At 47.0% G+C, this 20,484-nt stretch overlaps 1 protein-coding gene across 1 annotated transcript in view; it reads right to left on the reverse strand.

Moving 5' to 3' along the window:
* Positions 1–20,484, reverse strand: part of LOC124619836 (dachshund homolog 1) — a 983,755-nt gene that overhangs the window by 497,812 nt on the left and 465,459 nt on the right. The window contains exon 4 of the mRNA XM_047146444.1: positions 4,383–4,602. Coding sequence (XP_047002400.1) covers positions 4,383–4,602 — 220 coding nt within the window. The remainder of the gene's footprint in view (positions 1–4,382; positions 4,603–20,484) is intronic.

Raw genomic sequence — 20,484 nt, forward strand, 5'->3', positions numbered from 1 at the left:
ATATATATATATATATATATATATATATATATATATATATATACACTCCTGGAAATTGAAATAAGAACACCGTGAATTCATTGTCCCAGGAAGGGAAAACTTTATTGACACATTCCTGGGGTCAGATACATCACATGATCACACTGACAGAACCACAGGCACATAGACACAGGCAACAGAGCATGCACAATGTCGGCACTAGTACAGTGTATATCCACCTTTCGCAGCAATGCAGGCTGCTATTCTCCCATGGAGACGATCGTAGAGATGCTGGATGTAGTCCTGTGGAACGGCTTGCCATGCCATTTCCACCTGGCGCCTCAGTTGGACCAGCGTTCGTGCTCGACGTGCAGACCGCGTGAGACGACGCTTCATCCAGTCCCAAACATGCTCAATGGGGGACAGATCCGGAGATCTTGCTGGCCAGGCTAGTTGACTTACACCTTCTAGAGCACGTTGGGTGGCACGGGATACATGCGGACGTGCATTGTCCTGTTGGAACAGTAAGTTCCCTTGCCAGTCTAGGAATGGTAGAACGATGGGTTCGATGACGGTTTGGATGTACCGTGCACTATTCAGTGTCCCCTCGACGATCACCAGTGGTGTACGGCCAGTGTAGGAGATCGCTCCCCACACCATGATGCCGGGTGTTGGCCCTGTGTGCCTTGGTCGTATGCAGTCCTGATTGTGGCGCTCACCTGCACGGCGCCAAACACGCATATGGCCATCATTGGCACCAAGGCAGAAGCGACTCTCATCGCTGAAGACGACACGTCTCCATTCGTCCCTCCATTCACGCCTGTCGCGACACCACTGGAGGCGGGCTGCACGATGTTGGGGCGTGAGCGGAAGACGGCCTAACGGTGTGCGGGACCGTAGCCCAGCTTCATGGAGACGATTGCGAATGGTCCTCGCCGATACCCCAGGAGCAACAGTGTCCCTAATTTGCTGGGAAGTGGCGGTGCGGTCCCCTACGGCACTGCGTAGGATCCTACGGTCTTGGCGTGCATCCGTGCGTCGCTGCGGTCCGGTCCCAGGTCGACGGGCACGTGCACCTTCCGCCGACCACTGGCGACAACATCGATGTACTGTGGAGACCTCACGCCCCACGTGTTGAGCAATTCGGCGGTACGTCCACCCGACCTCCCGCATGCCCACTACACGCCCTCGCTCAAAGTCCGTCAACTGCACATACGGTTCACGTCCACGCTGTCGCGGCATGCTACCAGTGTTAAAGACTGCGATGGAGCTCCGTATGCCACGGCAAACTGGCTGACACTGACGGCGGCGGTGCACAAATGCTGCGCAGCTAGCGCCATTCGACGGCCAACACCGCGGTTCCTGGTGTGTCCGCTGTGCCGTGCGTGTGATCATTGCTTGTACAGCCCTCTCGCAGTGTCCGGAGCAAGTATGGTGGGTCTGACACACCGGTGTCAATGTGTTCTTTTTTCCATTTCCAGGAGTATATATATATATATATATATATATATATATATATATATATATATATATATATATATATATGCTGGAGCGGGTAAAACTACTTACTGTTGACGTGCATGAGAAAGACAATTTCTGTTATCGAAGGTAACTATTGCGGTTACAGTTTCCTGTTTATTGCTGTCTTGTGTCTGTCCGAGAGCAGCAGCAGAAGTCGGCAAATTCTGTGAACTTCTGCGTCAACATTAGTATATTTTACACCTCTATATTGTCTTTTCCGGAGAAGTGACCAAACTAAAATGTCCTGGATTCGCAGCTGTGTGAGTTTAATGAGATAGCGCGACAACTGTACGAGTGTCACTCATAGCACGTAGACCAGATGATGATAGGAGTGATTGACACTCATCGAAACACTGCACAATTTCGACGAACTCACCTGCTTGGAATCACGATAAATTTACATATTTTTAGAACCCTATGGCTGTGACTATGATGTATTTGTAGATATTATTTCAGTTTCGAAGAATGTATTCCATCATCAGGTAGTAACTGTTGTTCTTAGTTAACATGCACAAGTCTGTCCTGCGTTTCTTTAAATGACTCTAAACTGAACAGGTTTATTTTTGAAGGGGAAGTTTTGAATCAGAATATTTGTAACTGTTGCTTATCATCCTTTTCACGTCTAGCGATGACAGATATACCGTATGTGAAGCATGTCAACCTGGACCACAGTTCGGAGCCCACATTAAACTGGCTAGGTAAGTCAATTGAGAGATCGGAAGAAGGCAGCAGCATACCGCCTACAACAGGACCAGGTGTAGCAAAGTATTGTGGCGTTCAAACCAATCTTCGGGCTATGTAATGATACTGTACCAACAGCCGTTATTTTGATATTGCTTCACTAGCCTAATAAAACAACGCAACTATAACGGTTGTTGATAATGTATTATTATATTTCATCAACCAGCGGCTGTACCATGGTCCTGAGCCTAAAATCGGGTTGTACTTAATCTTCGATCTCGGGGCAACTTTACTGTGTTTTAGAGTTCTTACAAACAATGAAGCTTACACTCTGGAACGGAATGAGCGCTGTTTTCAAACTTCGTGACAGATAAAACATGCCTGCCAGAGTGGGAATCAAACTTTACTTTTTACTGGCATTGCTCTTACAAGACTGAGTTGCTCAGGCACGAAGTGAGGGCAGGTCATGGACACTGCCCGCTAAACTGAAGGTTCCGAGTTCGAGTCCCAGTGCGACACACAGTATTAAAACAAGGTTATTCGTATGTACTTCTGGGGCTTTAGAAGAAGACTGCGAGGAAACTACAAGACGTACATTCCAGATAAGTGCGATTAGGACTCACTCACCAAGCGTTCCGGACAAACTTAACTACGTTTATAGATAGTTCATCCACCCTGGCAATCGAAAATTTCGACGAATCTTGCCTGTTGTCGACATTTATACTGGATACATATCGGTTCTGGGAATTCCAAGACTTTCGGCAATGTTTTAATTTTAAGACTGATGTCAAATAACAAATGACAAAAGAAATATTTTTTGTGTGATACAAATTGGTAATGTTCGGATTTTCCTTTTTCCTTTACTTGTACCGTAAATCTGTGTTTCCTCCTGAATTTCATGAGTTTTGGTCGACGGACAGTACCCTATAGATTTTCATAGGTGCGTTTGCAAGTATCAAAATATGTGATATACATCGCCATATCTTTTTATTGCATTAACTTAGAACCTTACATTTACTACATCGTCAAGGGACCATTAGACCTTAGTATGTGACGTAGATTTCAACTTGATACATCTACCCGTTCCAGAAAAAAAAGGTGTCTTAACAGACGGGTGGACAGACAGACGGTCAGATAACATAAGACAACATTTTTCTTTACATGTGGGACAATTACAACTTACCAGTTTTCCGACTTTTCGTTTACTTGGACTGTGAAACATTGCTTCTTGCCAAATTTTATGATTCTAGGCCAAAGCGATTTACCCTACAGGTGTTGATGACTGAGTTTGCATCAAAATATGTTACGCGAATGGCCTTATCTATTGATTCCAATAACTTAGAAACTTAAGTTTTATACACCGCCAAGTAAACGTATCCCTTAGTATGTGACACAAATTTCAACTTGATACGACTACCCGTTCCCGAGAAAAAGTGTTTTAACAGTTGGACAGACAGACAGACAACAATGTGATCCTGTACAAGCTCCGTTTTCAACAGTTAAGGCGTCTGCCCCGATAGCTGAGTGGTCAGCGTGATGGATTGCCGTCCTACGGGCCCGGGTTCGATTCCCAGCTGGGTCGGGGATTTTCTCCGCTCAGGGACTGGGTGTTGTGTCGTCTTCATCATCATTTCATCCCAATCCGGCGCGCAGGTTGCCCAATGTGGCGTCGAATGTAATAAGACCTGCACCAAGGCGGCCGGACCTGCCCCGTAAAGGGCCTCCCGGCCAATGACGCCAAACGCTCATTTCCATTACCAGTTGAGGTACGGAACCTTAGAAATGACACATATCAGTGGATAGTGCATCTCTCCAAGTCTCAATACGTAATACGCACTGTGGTGCAGCTGCATTAAGGGGCGAGCGTGTCGGAACATGTAGAGAAATCATCGCGCCGTTCTGTCGCATCGAATTAGTACGCGCATGCAGATAGGCAACCCAACCAACAGACTTCCGACGCGGGCAGCTTAGTGCCTTTCGAGGCAGTTCGTTCACTTCAACGAATTGTACGCACTTATTGACGTTTCATACACCACTAAAGGCGCCCACACTAGGCACCTGTAACACCTGTTAAAAACTTGGAGAGCTTGCAGAGAAAGAAGAAGGGACAAAAAAGTCTACACGATTACTGCCTGATGATGAGGTACAATGTTCGAAACCAGTCGCACAAGTAGACAGTGGCTCAGGGATGGCGTACTGACCTGGCGATGGCCTCCATGCCGGGCATGGCGGGCTGGCCCTTGATGATGGAGCCGTCGGCGCGCTGCATGCCGTGGTGCGGCATCCCCGCGGGCGACAGGATGGCCGTGTGCGCCGCCGCGGGGTGGTGGTTGAGCGGCAGGAACTGCATGTGGTTGAGATGCGTCGGCGGCTGGTTGTACCCGTTGGCCAGCAGCGGAGACTTCTCCATGCGCGGCGGCTCTGCGCGGGCACACAGAAACACCAGGCGGTCAGCGAGTGGCTCTCCGGCAGAAGGCGCTGGTAAGGTTCACAAAACACACACAAGGCTAGAAAGCCCCAAATATTGGCGTGTACATACCGATGAAATGTTAAGCTGGAAAAAAATGTTACCGACGAGCTCTAATAATTTAGTTCAGCTACACTACTGACCATTAAAATTGCTACACCAAGAAGAAATGCAGATGATAAACGGGTATTCATTGGACAAATATATTATACTAGAACTGACGTGTGATTACATTTTCACGCAATTTGGGTGCATAGATCCTGATAAATCAGTACCCAGAACAACCGTAATAACGGCCTTGATACGCCTGGGCATTGAGTCAAACAGAGCTTGGATGCCGTGTAGAGGTTCAGCTGCCCATGCGGCTTCAAAACGATACCACAGTTCATCAAGGGTAATGACTGACGTATTGTGACGAGGCAGTTGCTCGGCCACCATTGACCAGACGTTTTCAATTGGTGAGAGATCTGGAGAATGTGCTGGCCAGGGCAGCAGTCGAACATTTTCTGTATCCAGAAAGGCCCGTACAGGACCTGCAACATGCGGTCGTGCGTTAACCTGCTGAAATGTAGCGTTTCGCAGGGAGCGAATGAAGGGTAGAGCCACGGGTCGTAACACATCTGAAATGTAACGTCCTCTGTGCAAAGTGCCGTCAATGCGAACAAGAGGTGACCGAGACGTGTAACCAATAGCACCCCATACTATCACGCCGGGTGATACGCCAGTATGGCGACGACGAATACACGCTTCCAATGTGCGTTCACCACGATGTCGCCAAGCACGGATGTGACCATCATGATGCTGTACACAGAACCTGGATTCATCCGAAAAAATGACGTTTTGCCATTCGGGCACCCAGGATCGTCGTTGAGTACACCATTGCAGACGCTCCTATCTGTGATGCAGCGTCAAGGGTAACCGCAGCCATGTTCTCCGAGCTGATAGTCCATGCAGCTGCAAACGTCGTCGAACTGTTCGTGCGGATAGTTGTTGTCTTGCAAACGTCCCCATCTGGTGATTCAGAGATCGAGACGTGGCTGCACGATCCGTTACAGCCATGCGGATAAGATGCCTGTCATCTCGACTGCTAGCGATACGAGGCTGTTGGGATCCAGCACGGCGTTCCGTATTACCCTCGTGGACCCACCGATTCCATATTCTGCTAACAATCATTGGATCTCGACCAACGTGAGCAGCAATGACGCGATACGATAAACCGAAATCGCGATAGGCTACAATCCGACCTTTATCAAAGTCTGAAACGTGATGGTACGCATTTCTCCTCCTTACACGAGGCATCACAACAAAGTTTCACCAGGCAACGCCGGTCAACTGCCGTTTGTGTATGAGAAACTTTCCTCATGTCAGCACGTTGTAGGTGTCACCGCCGGCGCGAACCTTGTGTGAATGCTCTGAAAAGCTAATCATTTAACCTGTCGGTTAAATTTCGCGTCTGTAGCACGTCATCTTCTTGTTGCAGCAATTTTAATGGCCAGTAGTGTATTTTTGCTCATCGTACAATTATTAGTCTTGAAACAACCTGTTAATACATTTTTCACATTTCCACTCAGCAACGCCAAAATTCTTTTTGGGGTAACTCATCACAAAGTAAGGAAGTACTGATTGCATGAAAAATAGCAGTAAGAATAATATGTGTTCAAGCACATCTATATTTTGGGAACCACTTCAGGGAGTACTAACTACACCTTTACAGTACATATACATGAGTCCCAAGAGAAATGGTCAATATTCAGCACATATGTGAGGAACGCTATTTCGAAGTAAAAAAGTGTAGTAAACATGGCTTCCAAAATGCACAGTTTAAGAGTTCTGAGCACTTTCTCATCTTCTGTAGTGTGAAACAAATCTCTTCCACTGCAGGCTGTTTGCTTTCCATGTTTTAAGAGGTGGTAGTACGGACCGAAACCAAGAAAAAATGCCCAGTAAACGTGAGATCTGAAGTGGATATGTAAAGAGCTATGAGCACTTGCTCATCTTCGCTATTGTGAGACACATCTCTTCTACTGAACGAGTAGCTCACTCTTAAAGTATGGGTTTTAGAGCTCGTGTTTAATACACAATTTATCCTTGTTCTGATCCATAGTACCTCCTCCGAAAACGTGGGAGGCAGACATCTTTCAGTAGAAGAGATTTCTTTCACAGTATCTAAGATGATGATGTGCTCATAGCTCTTAAGGAATGCACTTTGGAGCCCTTTTTTTTAGACAATATTTTCTTCTTCTGGTCCATGTTACCTCCTCCCAAAATATGCGAAGCAAAGAGTTTGCAGTAGAAGAGGTTTGTTTCACAGTATCGAATATAAAGAAGTGTTCATAGCTCTTAAGATGAGCGTTTTAGTGCTCATGTTTACTAGACATTTTTCGCTTCGAATAGTAGTTCCTGTCATATCTCTGAATTCTCACCATTGCTCCTGGTACACCCTGCATCTGGTGAAACTCGTCATGAATAATCCACCATGATTTGAGAAGAATAATGGCCTCCATACGCACAACACTAGAAGGAAAAATCACTTTCATTACTCAGGATTTAAGCTGTTAATGGTTCAGAAAAGAGTTCAGTATGCCTTAACGAAAATTTTTCATCATTTACTGAATAATTACTTAATAACATAAAATTTCTGACAGGTAGGAAAGCTAGTTCTGAATTTAACCTAAAGTTATTTCTTTTGAACAAGTCTTTCTCCATAGACAAATTTTTATTTAAGCACTGAGTGCTTGTAAAAAGAACTAGTTTGAATTGTAGTTGGATGAGCAGGACTGAAAAATAATATGTTCATTAAACTACAGTTTAGACTGGTGTGCAATTTAAGAAATTATAAACAGCCAAAATGTAACCATCCACAGAAACTCATCATTCATACATATGCTTAAACTGATCCTTCATTTCATAAAAAAAATTGTTAAAGTGCTGTATGGAACATGCAACGAACTAATTAACCAAGCAACCTGTAAAAGTAAGTCGTGTAGAGATTACAGCATTACGCAAGCTTTGCCATAAATGAAAAACACTTCGTGCATAGTGTGACACTCTGAACTGGCAACGCAGAATCGCTTTTTTCCAGTATCCAAATATCAGTATCAGGCAATGCAAATGAATTTAATGTAACTGACAAACATGAAGGGGACTTTTGAGAGGTAAAACTGTGCAACTTGCCTGCGTTGTAAACAATGCTCCTCCTAAAATCATCGGCCGTAATTTCCGTTTACAGCTACAATTTCATGCTGCACAGCACTGCATTCTCACTCGCTGTCGGCAACGAATGGTTCAGAAGCTGTCGTCCGGTACGTCGCACTCTTACGGTGACAAGAGTTGTTGCCCGCAGCTCTCCAGCACTGTTTGAAACACTCATTTGTCAGGTGACACATGAGTGGAATAATAACATGTCTAGACCTTGTATTTTCGAGTGGCTCGTTAAATGGTTAATTTTTTTTTTATTTGTGAACTACTAGCCCAGAAGGAGGAGAGTAACAACGGTTCATGGCTTGTTACGTGGAACAGAATGTGGCCTCCAGGATATTGTTCCTCTTTATGATGTTTGTTGTTGTGGTCTTCAGTTCAAAACTAACCTGGTGTAGCGCTAAGAGCTAGTATATCCTGTGGCAGATTCTTCATTTCTGAATAACTACCGCAGCTTTCATCCATTTAAACCTGCTTACTACTATATCCATACTTTGGTCACCGTGTACAGTTTTTACCCCCACAACACATCCCTCCATTCCCAAAATGACATTCCTTGACGCCTCATGATGTGTCCTAACAACTGGTCCCTTCTTTTACTGGAACTTATTTTTCCTCCAATTCAGGTCAGTACCTCATTTACCACCTCATTCTTTTGCATTATATACTGCTTACATCCTGAATAAGACGGTACATTTGCTCTACGGAGAGGGTATAACACTAAAGGGCTTCGATTTTCTATTTAGCCGTGTGCAGACAGTAACCCGCGGTTTCATCTGCTTCGAGAGATGTGTAATTGAGAAGAGTGCAACAAATGATGTCCCAGTTTTTCCTCTGATGTTGTTTGTTCTACCTGTTATATCTTTATCCTCGTCGTGGGTTGCGTCTTAGACGAGGTATTGTCTGTCTGTAAAATGAAGAGGGAGCGGTCGAATCCCCGCGCTCTGTACGTCACAAGTTACACCTTACAGGCTGTCCCATAAGAACATATCGGTGCTATCGCTTGTTTAAAATTAGGGGGGGACGCAGTGCGCAGACGCCTGGAGAATGCTTACAGGCACTAAATGCGTTAACACTGTACCAAATACAGAAATCAGTAACTAATATAACTAACTCAAGAAGCGTACACAAACGGAACCTAGGTAAATCACAGCACGGCACGCTGCACTGCTTGCCGGGAAACTTGTTTCTTAGTCATCCTACACTGCTGTTGTAGCGTTCTTCCTGGAGAAGTCGTTTCTCCACCACAAGCGCTGATTCCACTTCAGTTTGCAGGCAGACTGTATTAGCTACGATACACTTGCTGCAATACTTTATAGCGGATGCTGATGGTATGGTAGTTTCATATAACAGTAGAAAATTAGTAAAGCTATTCTGTTTGTAAAACATACACGGATCAGCCAGAACCTTATGACCAGCTACCTGTGTTCACCTTCCTTACGGGTAAGAGCGACGACGCATCGTGGTATGAAAGCAGTGAGACCTTGGTAGGTCGCTGGAGGGAACTGGCGCACACAAGTCTCTTAATTCCAGTAAATTCCGGGTAGCTGGACGATGAGCTCTGACGCCACATTCAGTCACATCCAAGATGTATTCTGATTCAGATCTGGTGAGTTTGGGGGCCAGCACATCAACTGGAATTCACCACTGTATTCCTCGAACCACTCCATCACACTCCTTGCCTTGTAACATGGCGCATTATCTTGCTGAAAAATGCCACTGCCGTCGGGAAACATGATCGTCATGAAGCGCTGTACTTGGTCTGCAACCGACGCACGACGCTCCTTGGCCGTCAAAGTGCCTGACACGAGATCAACTAGAACCACGGATGCCCACGTGAATGGTCGACAGAGCATAATGGAGCCGCCGCCAGCTTGTCTCGGTCCCGCAGTACAGGTGTCAAGAAACTGTTCCCAGGAAGACAACTGGTTCGAGTCCTCCCTTCCGTCATGCTGAAGAAGGATAGGGACTCTTCAGACCATGCAATGCTCTACCATTGCGCCAACGGCTAGTGCCAATGGTCACATGCCCATTTCAGTCGTAGTCGCCGATGTCGTGGTGTTATCGTTGGGAGTGTTCGGGGCACTTGTGTTCAGATACACAGTACTCTATCCAGCATTAAAGTCTGCTGTTAGTTCCGCCACAGTTCACCGCCTGTCCTGTTTTACCAGTCTGTCGAACCTACAAATGGCTCTAAGCACTATGGAACTTAACATCTGAGGTCATCAGTCCCCTGACTTAGAACTACTTAAACCTAACTAACCTAACGACAGACACACACACCCATGCCCGAGGCAGGATTCGAACGTGCGACCGTAGCAGCAGCGCAGTTACGGACTGAAGCGCCTAGAACCGCTCGGCCACAGCGGCCGGCTGTCCAACCTACGATCTTCGACATCTGCAATGAGGGTTGTTCGCCCAACCCCACGACGTCTGGTCGTGGTTTCACCTCGGTTTCGCCACGTCTCGAAGACACTCACCACAGCACTCCTCGAACACCCGACAAGTCGTGCAGTTACCATCGAGCGAGGTGGCTCAGTGGTTAGCACACTGGAATCGCCTTGGAGAGGACGACGGTTCAATACCGCGTCCGGCCATCCTGATTTCGGTTTCCCGTGATTTTCCTAAATCGCTCCAGGCAAATGCCGGGGTGGTTCCTTTGAAACCGATGACCTCGCAGTTTGGTCTGTTCCCCCAAACAATCCAATGCTCGTGCCAGGCGTACGGGCCATCACAGTCTGCCGTCGATCAAACTCAGATAGACCGCGGGCCTTCCCCATACCACACACTGACAGCACCCTTACTGATACTACATGCACCGTGCGTGTCATGGAATGAAATGTCGTGTGACGAGGGCCTCTCGTCGGGTAGACCGCTCGCCTGGTACAAGTCTTTCGATTTGACGCCACTTCTGCGACTTGCGCGTCGATGGGGATGAAATGATGATGATTAGAACAACACAACACCCAGTCCCAGAGCGGAGAAAATCTCCGACCCAGCCGGGAATCGAACCCGGGCCCTTTGTATTGACAGTCTGTCGCGCTGACCACTCAGCTACCGGGGGCGGACACCGTGCGTGTCTGACGAGCATCCATTCCTCGCCAAGTGACGCTGCTACCGCCTGGACGGGTTTATATCGAGAGTAGGTCGGTGGTCATAATGTTCTGGCTGGTCAGTGTGTGTGTGTGTGTGTGTGTGTGTGTGTGTGTGTGTGTGTGTGTGTGTGTTCTTTTTTTTTTTTTTTAGGGTCACTATGTATCAAAATGTCCACGATAGTAGTGGGCGAGAGCAAGGAAGAGAGAGTGAGAGAGAAATAGAGACAGAGAGAATGAGAAACCCAGACGGAAGAGGGGGAGAGAGAAGTGTTCTAGAGACGTGTGGCATGTAAACAAAGCGCTTTGGGAGCGGAGCGGCCGGTATCGTCCCAGCAGCAGCAGCAGGGGAAGCCTTGGTGTCGGAGCATCCGCGGGGTCGGCGGGTCCTTTACACGGGGCGCGGTGCGCGCTGCGGCCGTTTCCTGATTACAAGGCGCCGGCAACAATGCCGCCACTTGCCGCGAGCCCCCCATTGTCGCGCGGATGGCGGCTAGTTAGCCCGTCAGACGAAAGGGCCGGCACAATGCGCGCACAATGCCAGTCGTACTTCACGCGGCGCTCGGCTAACTCAGGGCGCACGGCGCGCTGCCGCGTCGCTTTCAGCCGCTGTGACGGAAGCCGGCTGTGGGCTGCCTTCCGCCCGCTGTCCCGCGATTGTGCTCGTGATGTACGAGTCCCGATAGCAAGATATCCGCTTAGCGCGCCAGTCTGCATACTCCAGTCCAACGCGGGGCCGCTTCCATACTGTTTCGAACACGACACCCTCGGGCCGCATTTGCGCAAAGTGATGCACGCGCAGATATCCAAGTCGACCCGTTCCAGACGGGAAAGAAACGTGTAATAGTTCTGCACTAATTCGCAATTCTATTTCCTTCTTCTAATCTTTCTTTTATATGGCAAGGGCTTTATCAAGTTATACCTGCTTCAAAAGACTCGGCCCATTTCCCACAAATTCCCTCTGGGTATATAATACATACACTGTGTCCGAAAGTTATAAACATGAAGATAATTTTAATAGAAAAGAAGAGGCCTTGAAATTAAGCGAGATATGGACAGTGGCGTTACAGAATCGATAAGTGATTTTTATCTATGACGGACTATTATCGATAGTTACATTTTATCTTTGACTAGTTTTCTCTCTGCTACTATGTGCAAGCTAGAACACGCCCACTTTCCTCGGTATTTAGGCCGCTCTCCGACGCCCGACTCGTCAGTCAGCAGGACTCAACAGGACCAGCCATACCCCTGAGGATGCCCAACGTAGTATTGGACGAAACGTTAGGAATAGAAGTATTCCATGGACCACGGCCATGTAACCCGGAAGAATTATAAACCTCGTTAGACGGACGAGACCAGTGATACAACCACTACGTCACTTCAAGAGGTCAAAAGGGCTAACAGCTTACCTCTGCACCTCGTAGATACGTGTATGTTATGCAGCGAATAAATGCCTGCAGTGTGATCGTGCAGGCCTACTGACATACGAATGTGATCGGGTAATACATAAGGGCCGCAATAAACATGCACACGAAACCAAGTTGTCCATTTGGAGTCAAACAAAAAAAATGGTTCAAATGGCTCTGAGCAATATGGGACTTAACATCTGAGGTCATGAGTCCCCTATAACTTAGAACTACTTAAACCTAACTAACCTAAGGACATTACACACATCCATGCCCGAGGCACGATTCGAAACTGCGATCGTAGCAGTGGCGCGGTTCCAGACTGTAGCGCCTAGAACCGCACGGCCACTCCGCCTGCTACTGTTAAAAACTGGTCAACAATATCCGTTACAAAGTTTGATATGACCATTAACACATTATATCGTTGTTAATTCGTCAGTTCCAATAACCGAGCGAGGTGGCGCAGTGGTTAGCACACTGGACTCGCATTCGGGAGGACGACGGTTCAATCCCGTCTCCGGCCATCCTGATTCAGGTTTTCCGTGATTTCCCTAAATCGGTTCAGGCAAATGCCGGGATGGTGCCTTTGAAAGGGCACGGCCGATTTCCTTCCCCATCCTTCCCTCACCCGAGCTTGCGCTCCGTCTCTAATGACCTCGTTGTCGACGGGACGTTAAACACTAATATCCTCCTCCTCCTCAGTTCCAATACTATATTCCAACTTTTTGCGTCTCGGATGGTCTCGCACAAGCTTTCACATAAGTGGCCTTAGCGAACTGAGGTGACCAGACGTGACGTCCATTGTGAATATAACGTGACGTGACGTTCCGTCCAGTGTGAATACGCCCTGACGTTACGGTGACTTGACCTCACGGTTCGCTGACATCTTGTGTGAACCGGCCTTATTGGTACCAGACTGATGAGCAAAACTCGGTCTCACAGTGGATTTCCTTGAGCTTCCTGCAGAGAATCTCAACATGGCATCTGTTTTACCTACAGTTAACTTTATGCGGTCTTTCCCCTTCAGGTCACTTGGTGTTTACGATTTCATTGCACTTTAGCTCTTTCCTGACGGCTACTCCTGGGTATTTTACGGTTACTTGTAGAATATACATATAAACTGCTAAGTGTGGAGAAAAGTGGACACGCTGCTCTGTAGGTTTTCGCAGACGGTGCTGGAGGAGAGCTGTTGTTGTCGCGCCGGCCAGGTTAGCGCGCCCCCTAGCGCCGTGATTTATGGCGCGGCCGGCGTAATTAGCGAACCGGATTCTCGGCCACGTCTGCGCGCCACCCCCCACAGCACCCTCGCTGCCAAATGCCAGCCAGCCGTCGCTGTGACTTTTCCATTCCGCTCTGCCCTCTGGTTTTTTCCATTTGCAGCTCCCCGCACTGCTTTGTATACACGCGAAAGAAAGACTGTTACATCTGCCGTAATGATAGCTTACGACTGCGGGCCGATTATACAGCTGCAGCTGCCGCGGCGCGCGAGCCCTTCGTGCCTAGTCGGCAAAACATCTGATGTATGCGCCGCCGGGTCCCCAGCAAGGGGTTGTCCCAACGCCCACCGCTGCCCGGGTTGTTGCGACTTGTCGTGGCGGACCCTCGACTAAAAGGCTTATCATTTATATGCTAAGTGGCCACTCCAACAATTCAAAAATGCTTACTGTCTGTAAACTCTGCCTCTAAAACTACGTAACTCATGAAAAGAGCACGTTTTTTTTTTCAAATGGCTCTGAGCACTATGCTGAGGTCATCAGTCGCCTAGAACTTAGAACTAATTAAACCTAATTAACCTAAGGGTATCTACATCTACAACTACATCTACATGACTACTCTGCAATTCACATTTAAGTGCTTGGCAGAGGGTTCATCGAACCACAATCACACTATCTCTCTACCATTCCACTCCCGAACAGCGCGCGGGAAAAACGAACACCTAAACCTTTCTGTTCGAGCTCTGATTTCTCTTATTTTATTTTGATGATTAAAAAAATGGTTCAAATGCCTCTGAGTACTATGGGACTCAACTGCTGAGGTCATTAGTCCCCTAGAACTTAGAACTAGTTAAACCTAACTAACCGAAGGACATCACAAACATCCATGCCCGAGGCAGGATTCGAACCTGCGACCGTAGCGGTCGCTCGGTTCCAGACTGTAGCGCCCAGAACCGCATGGCCACTCCGGTCGGCCGCACGTTTTTTCACTTTATTAGGTAGCCATCACTGACTTCTGTTCCGCATTTGTCATTACTCGCTACCACGCGTAACAGTAACGTTTGACAGGACCAGGTCTTTAGCGGTTGTGGGAGGTAAAGTTGCCCTTTGCATTGCGTGTCTATCTTCATACATATTACCGCCATACAAAAAGAAACGATCCGGAGCCTGTGAAATGACAAGTAGATCATCATTCTAGGAGCATATGACAACAGATTCAGACCAAATGAAACGCACACGTCGCAGCAAAGGGCGCCGAAACAGTTGAATCAACACACAGTGTATGTCCCCTCTGGCGGCAAAGCAGGTGTGTCTTATGAAAACGATCATAAAGATGCGGAATGGCATCCTGCGGTTCATTATTCCAAGCATTATTGCGCATTATGTTGCAGGCCCGTAAGTTGCTGCTTCATGATGTCCCATTCGTGTTAATTGGCAAGAGCTCTGATGATCCTGGTCTCCGGAGCAGTTATAGTACACAACGCAGACCACGCAGCGACGCAACAGTCATATGAGGATGCGCATTGTCTTGCTGAAAAAGCACATCACCTTCGCGTCGAAGACAAAATTCCAGTAGCACGGGGATAACAGCGTGGGAAATGTAGCGGGCACTGGTTACTTTCCGCTGTAGGTACACCAGATGTGACGGCGAGCTGTTACGGATGGCTCCCCGTATCATGAGGCCTGGGATGGGACCTGTATATCTTGGCCTTTGTGCTCTGGAATAGGCAACTCAAGTGCTCTACGCCATACACGTATACGTAGTGGCCGAGCGGTTCTAGGCGCTTCAGTCTAGAACCGCGCGACCGCTACGGTCGCAGGTTAGAATCCTGCCTCGGGCATGGATGTGTGTGTTATCCTTAGTTAGGTTTAAGTAGTTCTAAGTTCTAGGGCTCTGATGACCTCAGATGTTAAGACCCATAGTGCTCAGAGCCATTTGAACGTATATGTACATCGACCACATACAGGCACAACCTACTCTCACCACTGAAAATAAAATAATGCTATTCCACTCTCCGCCAACGGCCTAGCCGCAGTGGTAACACTGGTTCCCGTCAGATCACCGAAGTTAAGCGCTGTCGGGCTGGGCTACCACTTGGATGACTGACCATGCAGTCTGCCGAGCGCTGTTGGGAAGCAGGGTGCCCTCAGTCCTTTGTGAGGCAAACTGAGGAACTACTTGATTGAGAAGTAGCGGTTTCGGTCTCGTAAGCTGACATACGGCTAGGAGAGTGGTGTGCTGACCACGTGCCCCTCCATATCCACATCCAGTGACCCCTTTGGGCTGAGGAAGACGTGGCAGCCGGTCGGTACCATAGGGGCTTCCAAGGCCTGTTCGGACGGAGAGAGTTGTTTCACTCTCCAGTCAACTAAAGATACCAGCGTAGCCAGGCTTGGCGGTATCGTGATGTCAGTGGTAGGCTTACAAGAGGCACACGTAGTCTTAATCCTGCTGCAAGCAGATGGTTCTCACTGATCCATGATGACATAGCAGGAGCAATGTGTGCCCGGATTTCATCGCTGGATGAGGTCTCGTCGGCTTCCGCTGATGGCATAATGTTGCGATCTTGACATGCGTCTGTACTTCACGGATATCCAGAACCTGTTCTACCAGCGCGGGAATGTTCCGCAGACCACTGTGAAAGCACAGATACACCAGCGGTGGATTGTGCTCACTATGTGCAGCAATCCGTCGATACGTCCATCCGTCTTCCCACAGACCCACACTGCGACCCCGTTCAAATGTCTGAAGCAGCTGAACAGGAGTACGTACTCGTCGATGGGGCATGGCTGTACCCTAGAATGGACGTTGCAAGGGCTGATCACCTCTAAACTCAGCTCAGTTAGTGCTAGCAGGGTCAAAACAGAAGGTGCACAGACAGGCCTCATGAGCTCCATCTGATCGCCGATGACCTTGACAAATTAATGAGCGTGACAAATGAATTACAACACTGAAACCCCTCAGTATTCACGTCGCACAGAGTTGGCTGGAGAGTCGAATGGCGCAGTGGTGAGAGTATGCTGTGTCTGTATGCGAGTGATGAACGTATGTGTGTGTGTATGGCTTGGATTTCGTGAGTTGCCTATTCCAGAGTGCACTGCCAGGTCCCAACCCAGCATCATGGAATGGGGAGCCAACCGTTACAACTCGCAGCCACATTTGGTGTACTTTCAAGTCAGAGTAACCAGAGCCTGCTATACTTCACAGTCTCCGATGCCACTGAACACAGTCAATGAGGGTATTGCCTTTTTTTTTCAGCAATGCAGCAGAGCTTGCCACAAGTCTTACTGTGGATTTGGTGCAGGCCTTGTAACGGGCCTGCAAGAATCATTGCCGAATTGCAAAAAAAGGCGCAAAATACTGGAATAATCAATTGCAGGATGGCATTCGGCCCCTTTATGATCGTCTTCGTGAGAGAGAAGACACGTCTGAGTTGGCGCCAGAGGGGAGAACACTGGGTGTTGATGCGGCTGTTTCGGTGCCCTGTACTGTAACGTGTGTGTTTCATTTGGTCTGAATTTGTTATCATGCACACCTAGAATGATGAACTACACGTCACCTCACTTGTCATTTTACAGGCGCCGACTAGTTTCTTTTTGAATGACCCTAATACATATGAAGATAGACACGCACTGCAAATGCAACTTTACCCCCCACAGCTTTTAACACAAGGACATTTCAAGCGTTACTGTTACGCGGGGTAGCGTTCCACGAGTAATAACAACGGAGGGAGTAACATCAGTGATGCCTACCTAATAAAGCGAAAAATTGTCTGTTTTCATGAGTTACGCAGCTTAGAGACAGAGTTTATACAGACAGTAAGCATTTCTGAATCGCTGGGGTGACCACATAATTTCGCTTTCCGTTTCTTTTTTTTTCCCGTCATTGCTTCTTCGATGTACAGGTTAAACAGTAGGGCACCAAGACTGTATCTCAATTTTAAGCCCTTTTAAATCGGAGCACTACAAGTGCACTAATCTCTCTTACAGTAATTTCATGGTCCTGTTCGATGTATGCAATTTATTTAAATAACAAAAATTGTCGGATTTGGTACACAGATGCCGTGAGAATTTCTGGAAAGCAGTTGTATTCAATACGAGTTACCGTATGTGGGTGGTTTCTGGAATTACGCCTTACTTCTGTGAATCTGAGTTTCCGAAACGCACTAACATAGTGTGGAGCACATTAACGCGGTGTACTCGCAAAAGGTTTTGCGCTATCTGCCACACTCAAAAGGAAACGAAAATTTTCTTTCAGAGGTCGAGCTTTTTCGAACCATAGAGGACATTTGGACGATACATATTTCGTATTTACTAACCAACGAACGCGGCTGAACCTTTGTAGTACTTTCGTCTTTCACTTCTGTCCTTTCAATATGTTTTCGTCCGTTTACTGTGTTTCGTTTACGTCTGCAGCTGTTGTGGGAGCTTCTAGCAAATTTGTGATTGTTAATTATTATTTCTGCGCTTTGGTCCCTCTTGAAAGATTTATTCTCGTATGCCAGTTACCTTTCGGTTTCCGTGACTTCCTGTTAAACAATAGTTTCGGTTTTTCGCCGATAAAGCTAGTTTCTACGAACTATCCTTCTCTCAGTGGGGATAATAAGCATTAAAGCAGCCAGGAACTTTGACAGAAGCTGATGAACAAATTTATTTATCCATATCCGATGAATTAACTGCAGTGTTGGCAGTACTGTGTCTTCTTCAGAGCAAATCATTCTCGAGGTGTTCGCGTTAAATCTTCCCGTGGAGCCAACGATTTTAAAACCTGCATCGGTCTTCACGCTGTCCCGTCGGTTGGAGCGGGAGGGGCAAGGGAGTGGTAAAGGGGAGGTAGTTTCGCGCCTCGCTCGCAGTGGTACTGTGACACGGCGGAACGCAGCTCGTAAAACGAGACTCAGACAAATCCACTGACACACAATTGGCTCGATGCTGGGCCGTAAAAGGCAGCCGTGGCTGGGAGGGGAACCTTCACAAAACACAGAAATATGTTTTACGCCCCCACGGAGGACCGAGCCGCATAACGAACCCCTCCTGGCTCGCAGTTTATATCTCGTAATTTACTGCCGCATTGGCGTTTATACTCTTATCTGTTATTTATTATTCCGCTCATTTATTTTTATTCGTTTCGAAAGCGACGGTAAGAGAGGGAAGCTTCGTGAGAAGGCAGGATGAAATTCCTGGAGCCTGCCAGCGCCGCTTGTTGCGTGGTCTCGGGCGTGAGAGGGTCGTCTTTTGTCTCAGGAAGGCAACGTACTTAGTTCGTATATAGGATGGGATACAGATGGAGGAAGATACCACGATATAATGGTTTTAGACTGAAACATGCCTCTATTATATGAATGGATTGCAGGCATGTTCTCATCTACTGAAAAATTATTCTGGGAAACCAATCTGTTCTCAATTTCTGAAAGATATTATAGTGAGTATTACAAAATGCTAGTGGAATTTCCCTTTCCTCTCTTGTGTCAACTATGTAGAATTTTTTTTAAATTTAGTAGAGCAATATTCTGATGAGACGGGCGCGGCGTCACTTGGTGGGGAATCTCCTGAAGACTGCCGCCCACAGAGGTAACTTAGCAGCCACTTAGCAATTAGCCACTTAGCAATTCATGGCGCCAATACTATCGATTTTCTGTCCTGTTACGTTAGCGTGTTCAGTGACTGTCTGTTTGCTCGATTGGTGCCCCAATCTCCACTGTCTTATTCTCACAGTCACTTAGGCTGGTCCACGATGTAAAAAATTTAGATGTCGTATGACACTGTTTGCTGCGGTATCTCATGGAGTGAGACCAGCCACCTGTCGGAAAAGCTGATTTTCTTTTGCACACATTGGCCGCTTTCCTTTCGGGTATGTGAGAGTTGTGTTATATGTGTATTTGTAAAGTGTAGGTGAGCGCAATGGATGTGTGTATAGCGTAATGTTACGTTTATATTGTTTTTGGTTTTTGGTTTTTCGAGCACGAGAATGAATTGCCGCATCTCCCACCATGGTCACTAGATATCAGAAGTATTAGGTGAGCCTTCGTGGTCTACTTTGCAGACAAGGGTGTGTGATCACTATCCATTTCCAATATCGTTATCTAAACTTGCCATTATTTTGCAGAAAGAATGGTATACGTTTGCCCTGGAAAACACACAGTACTTCTATTTATCCATTCCGAGACGTCTGGAAGCTGTTTTGAATGTCAGTGGTATCAGGGACGGTACTGTGTTACGTTTTTGGTGTTTCCATATTTCTGTCCAACAGCTGCATATCGCTTCTTAGTTGTATCCCTAAATACTTAATGTGACTTACGCTGACATAATGTCAATGTATTCACCATTCCTTCATGCTTCCTTCCAGCGATGAGAGTAAGCACAATCAGCTAATGTCTTTAACGTGGTGATGTAGTGGTGTGGTCCTACAGTTTTACTAACTTGGACACAAGAGTAAACTATTTTCAAATCAGTCACTGCATTATTGTGAGAGCTTAATCAGTTTCTACATGTTGCTGTGTACTTCAAATGACCTCGTTTTACCTTTAGTAGGCTGCAACGCTGCAATTATTAGAACAACGTCTATACATCTCGCTCAGTTAGCTGATTTCGGTTTGTGTAGCCATTCGCAGCGACCGGTGTCTACATGTAACTGAAAGAAATGCGCTTCTAGTTAAGCAATAAATTATTAATTTTCGTTTTCAGTCATATACGCAGTGATGTTGGCAAGACAGAGGTCAAATAATGGCTATGAATGAGACGCGAGCCTGTAGCACAATTGTTTCAGTCCACAAAGTCAAAGAACCGACTTCGATTCCCGCTAGAGGGTAAACAAATGTTGCTTCTTTAAATCAGCGTGATTTGATGGACTGTGTCGTCCCGCGAAATGTGTAGATTAGATTAGATTAGTACTTGTTCCACAGATCATGAATACGACACTTCGTAAT

This window comes from Schistocerca americana, chromosome 6 (genome assembly GCF_021461395.2).
Source record: "Schistocerca americana isolate TAMUIC-IGC-003095 chromosome 6, iqSchAmer2.1, whole genome shotgun sequence".
NCBI classification, from domain to species: Eukaryota; Metazoa; Arthropoda; class Insecta; order Orthoptera; family Acrididae; genus Schistocerca; species Schistocerca americana.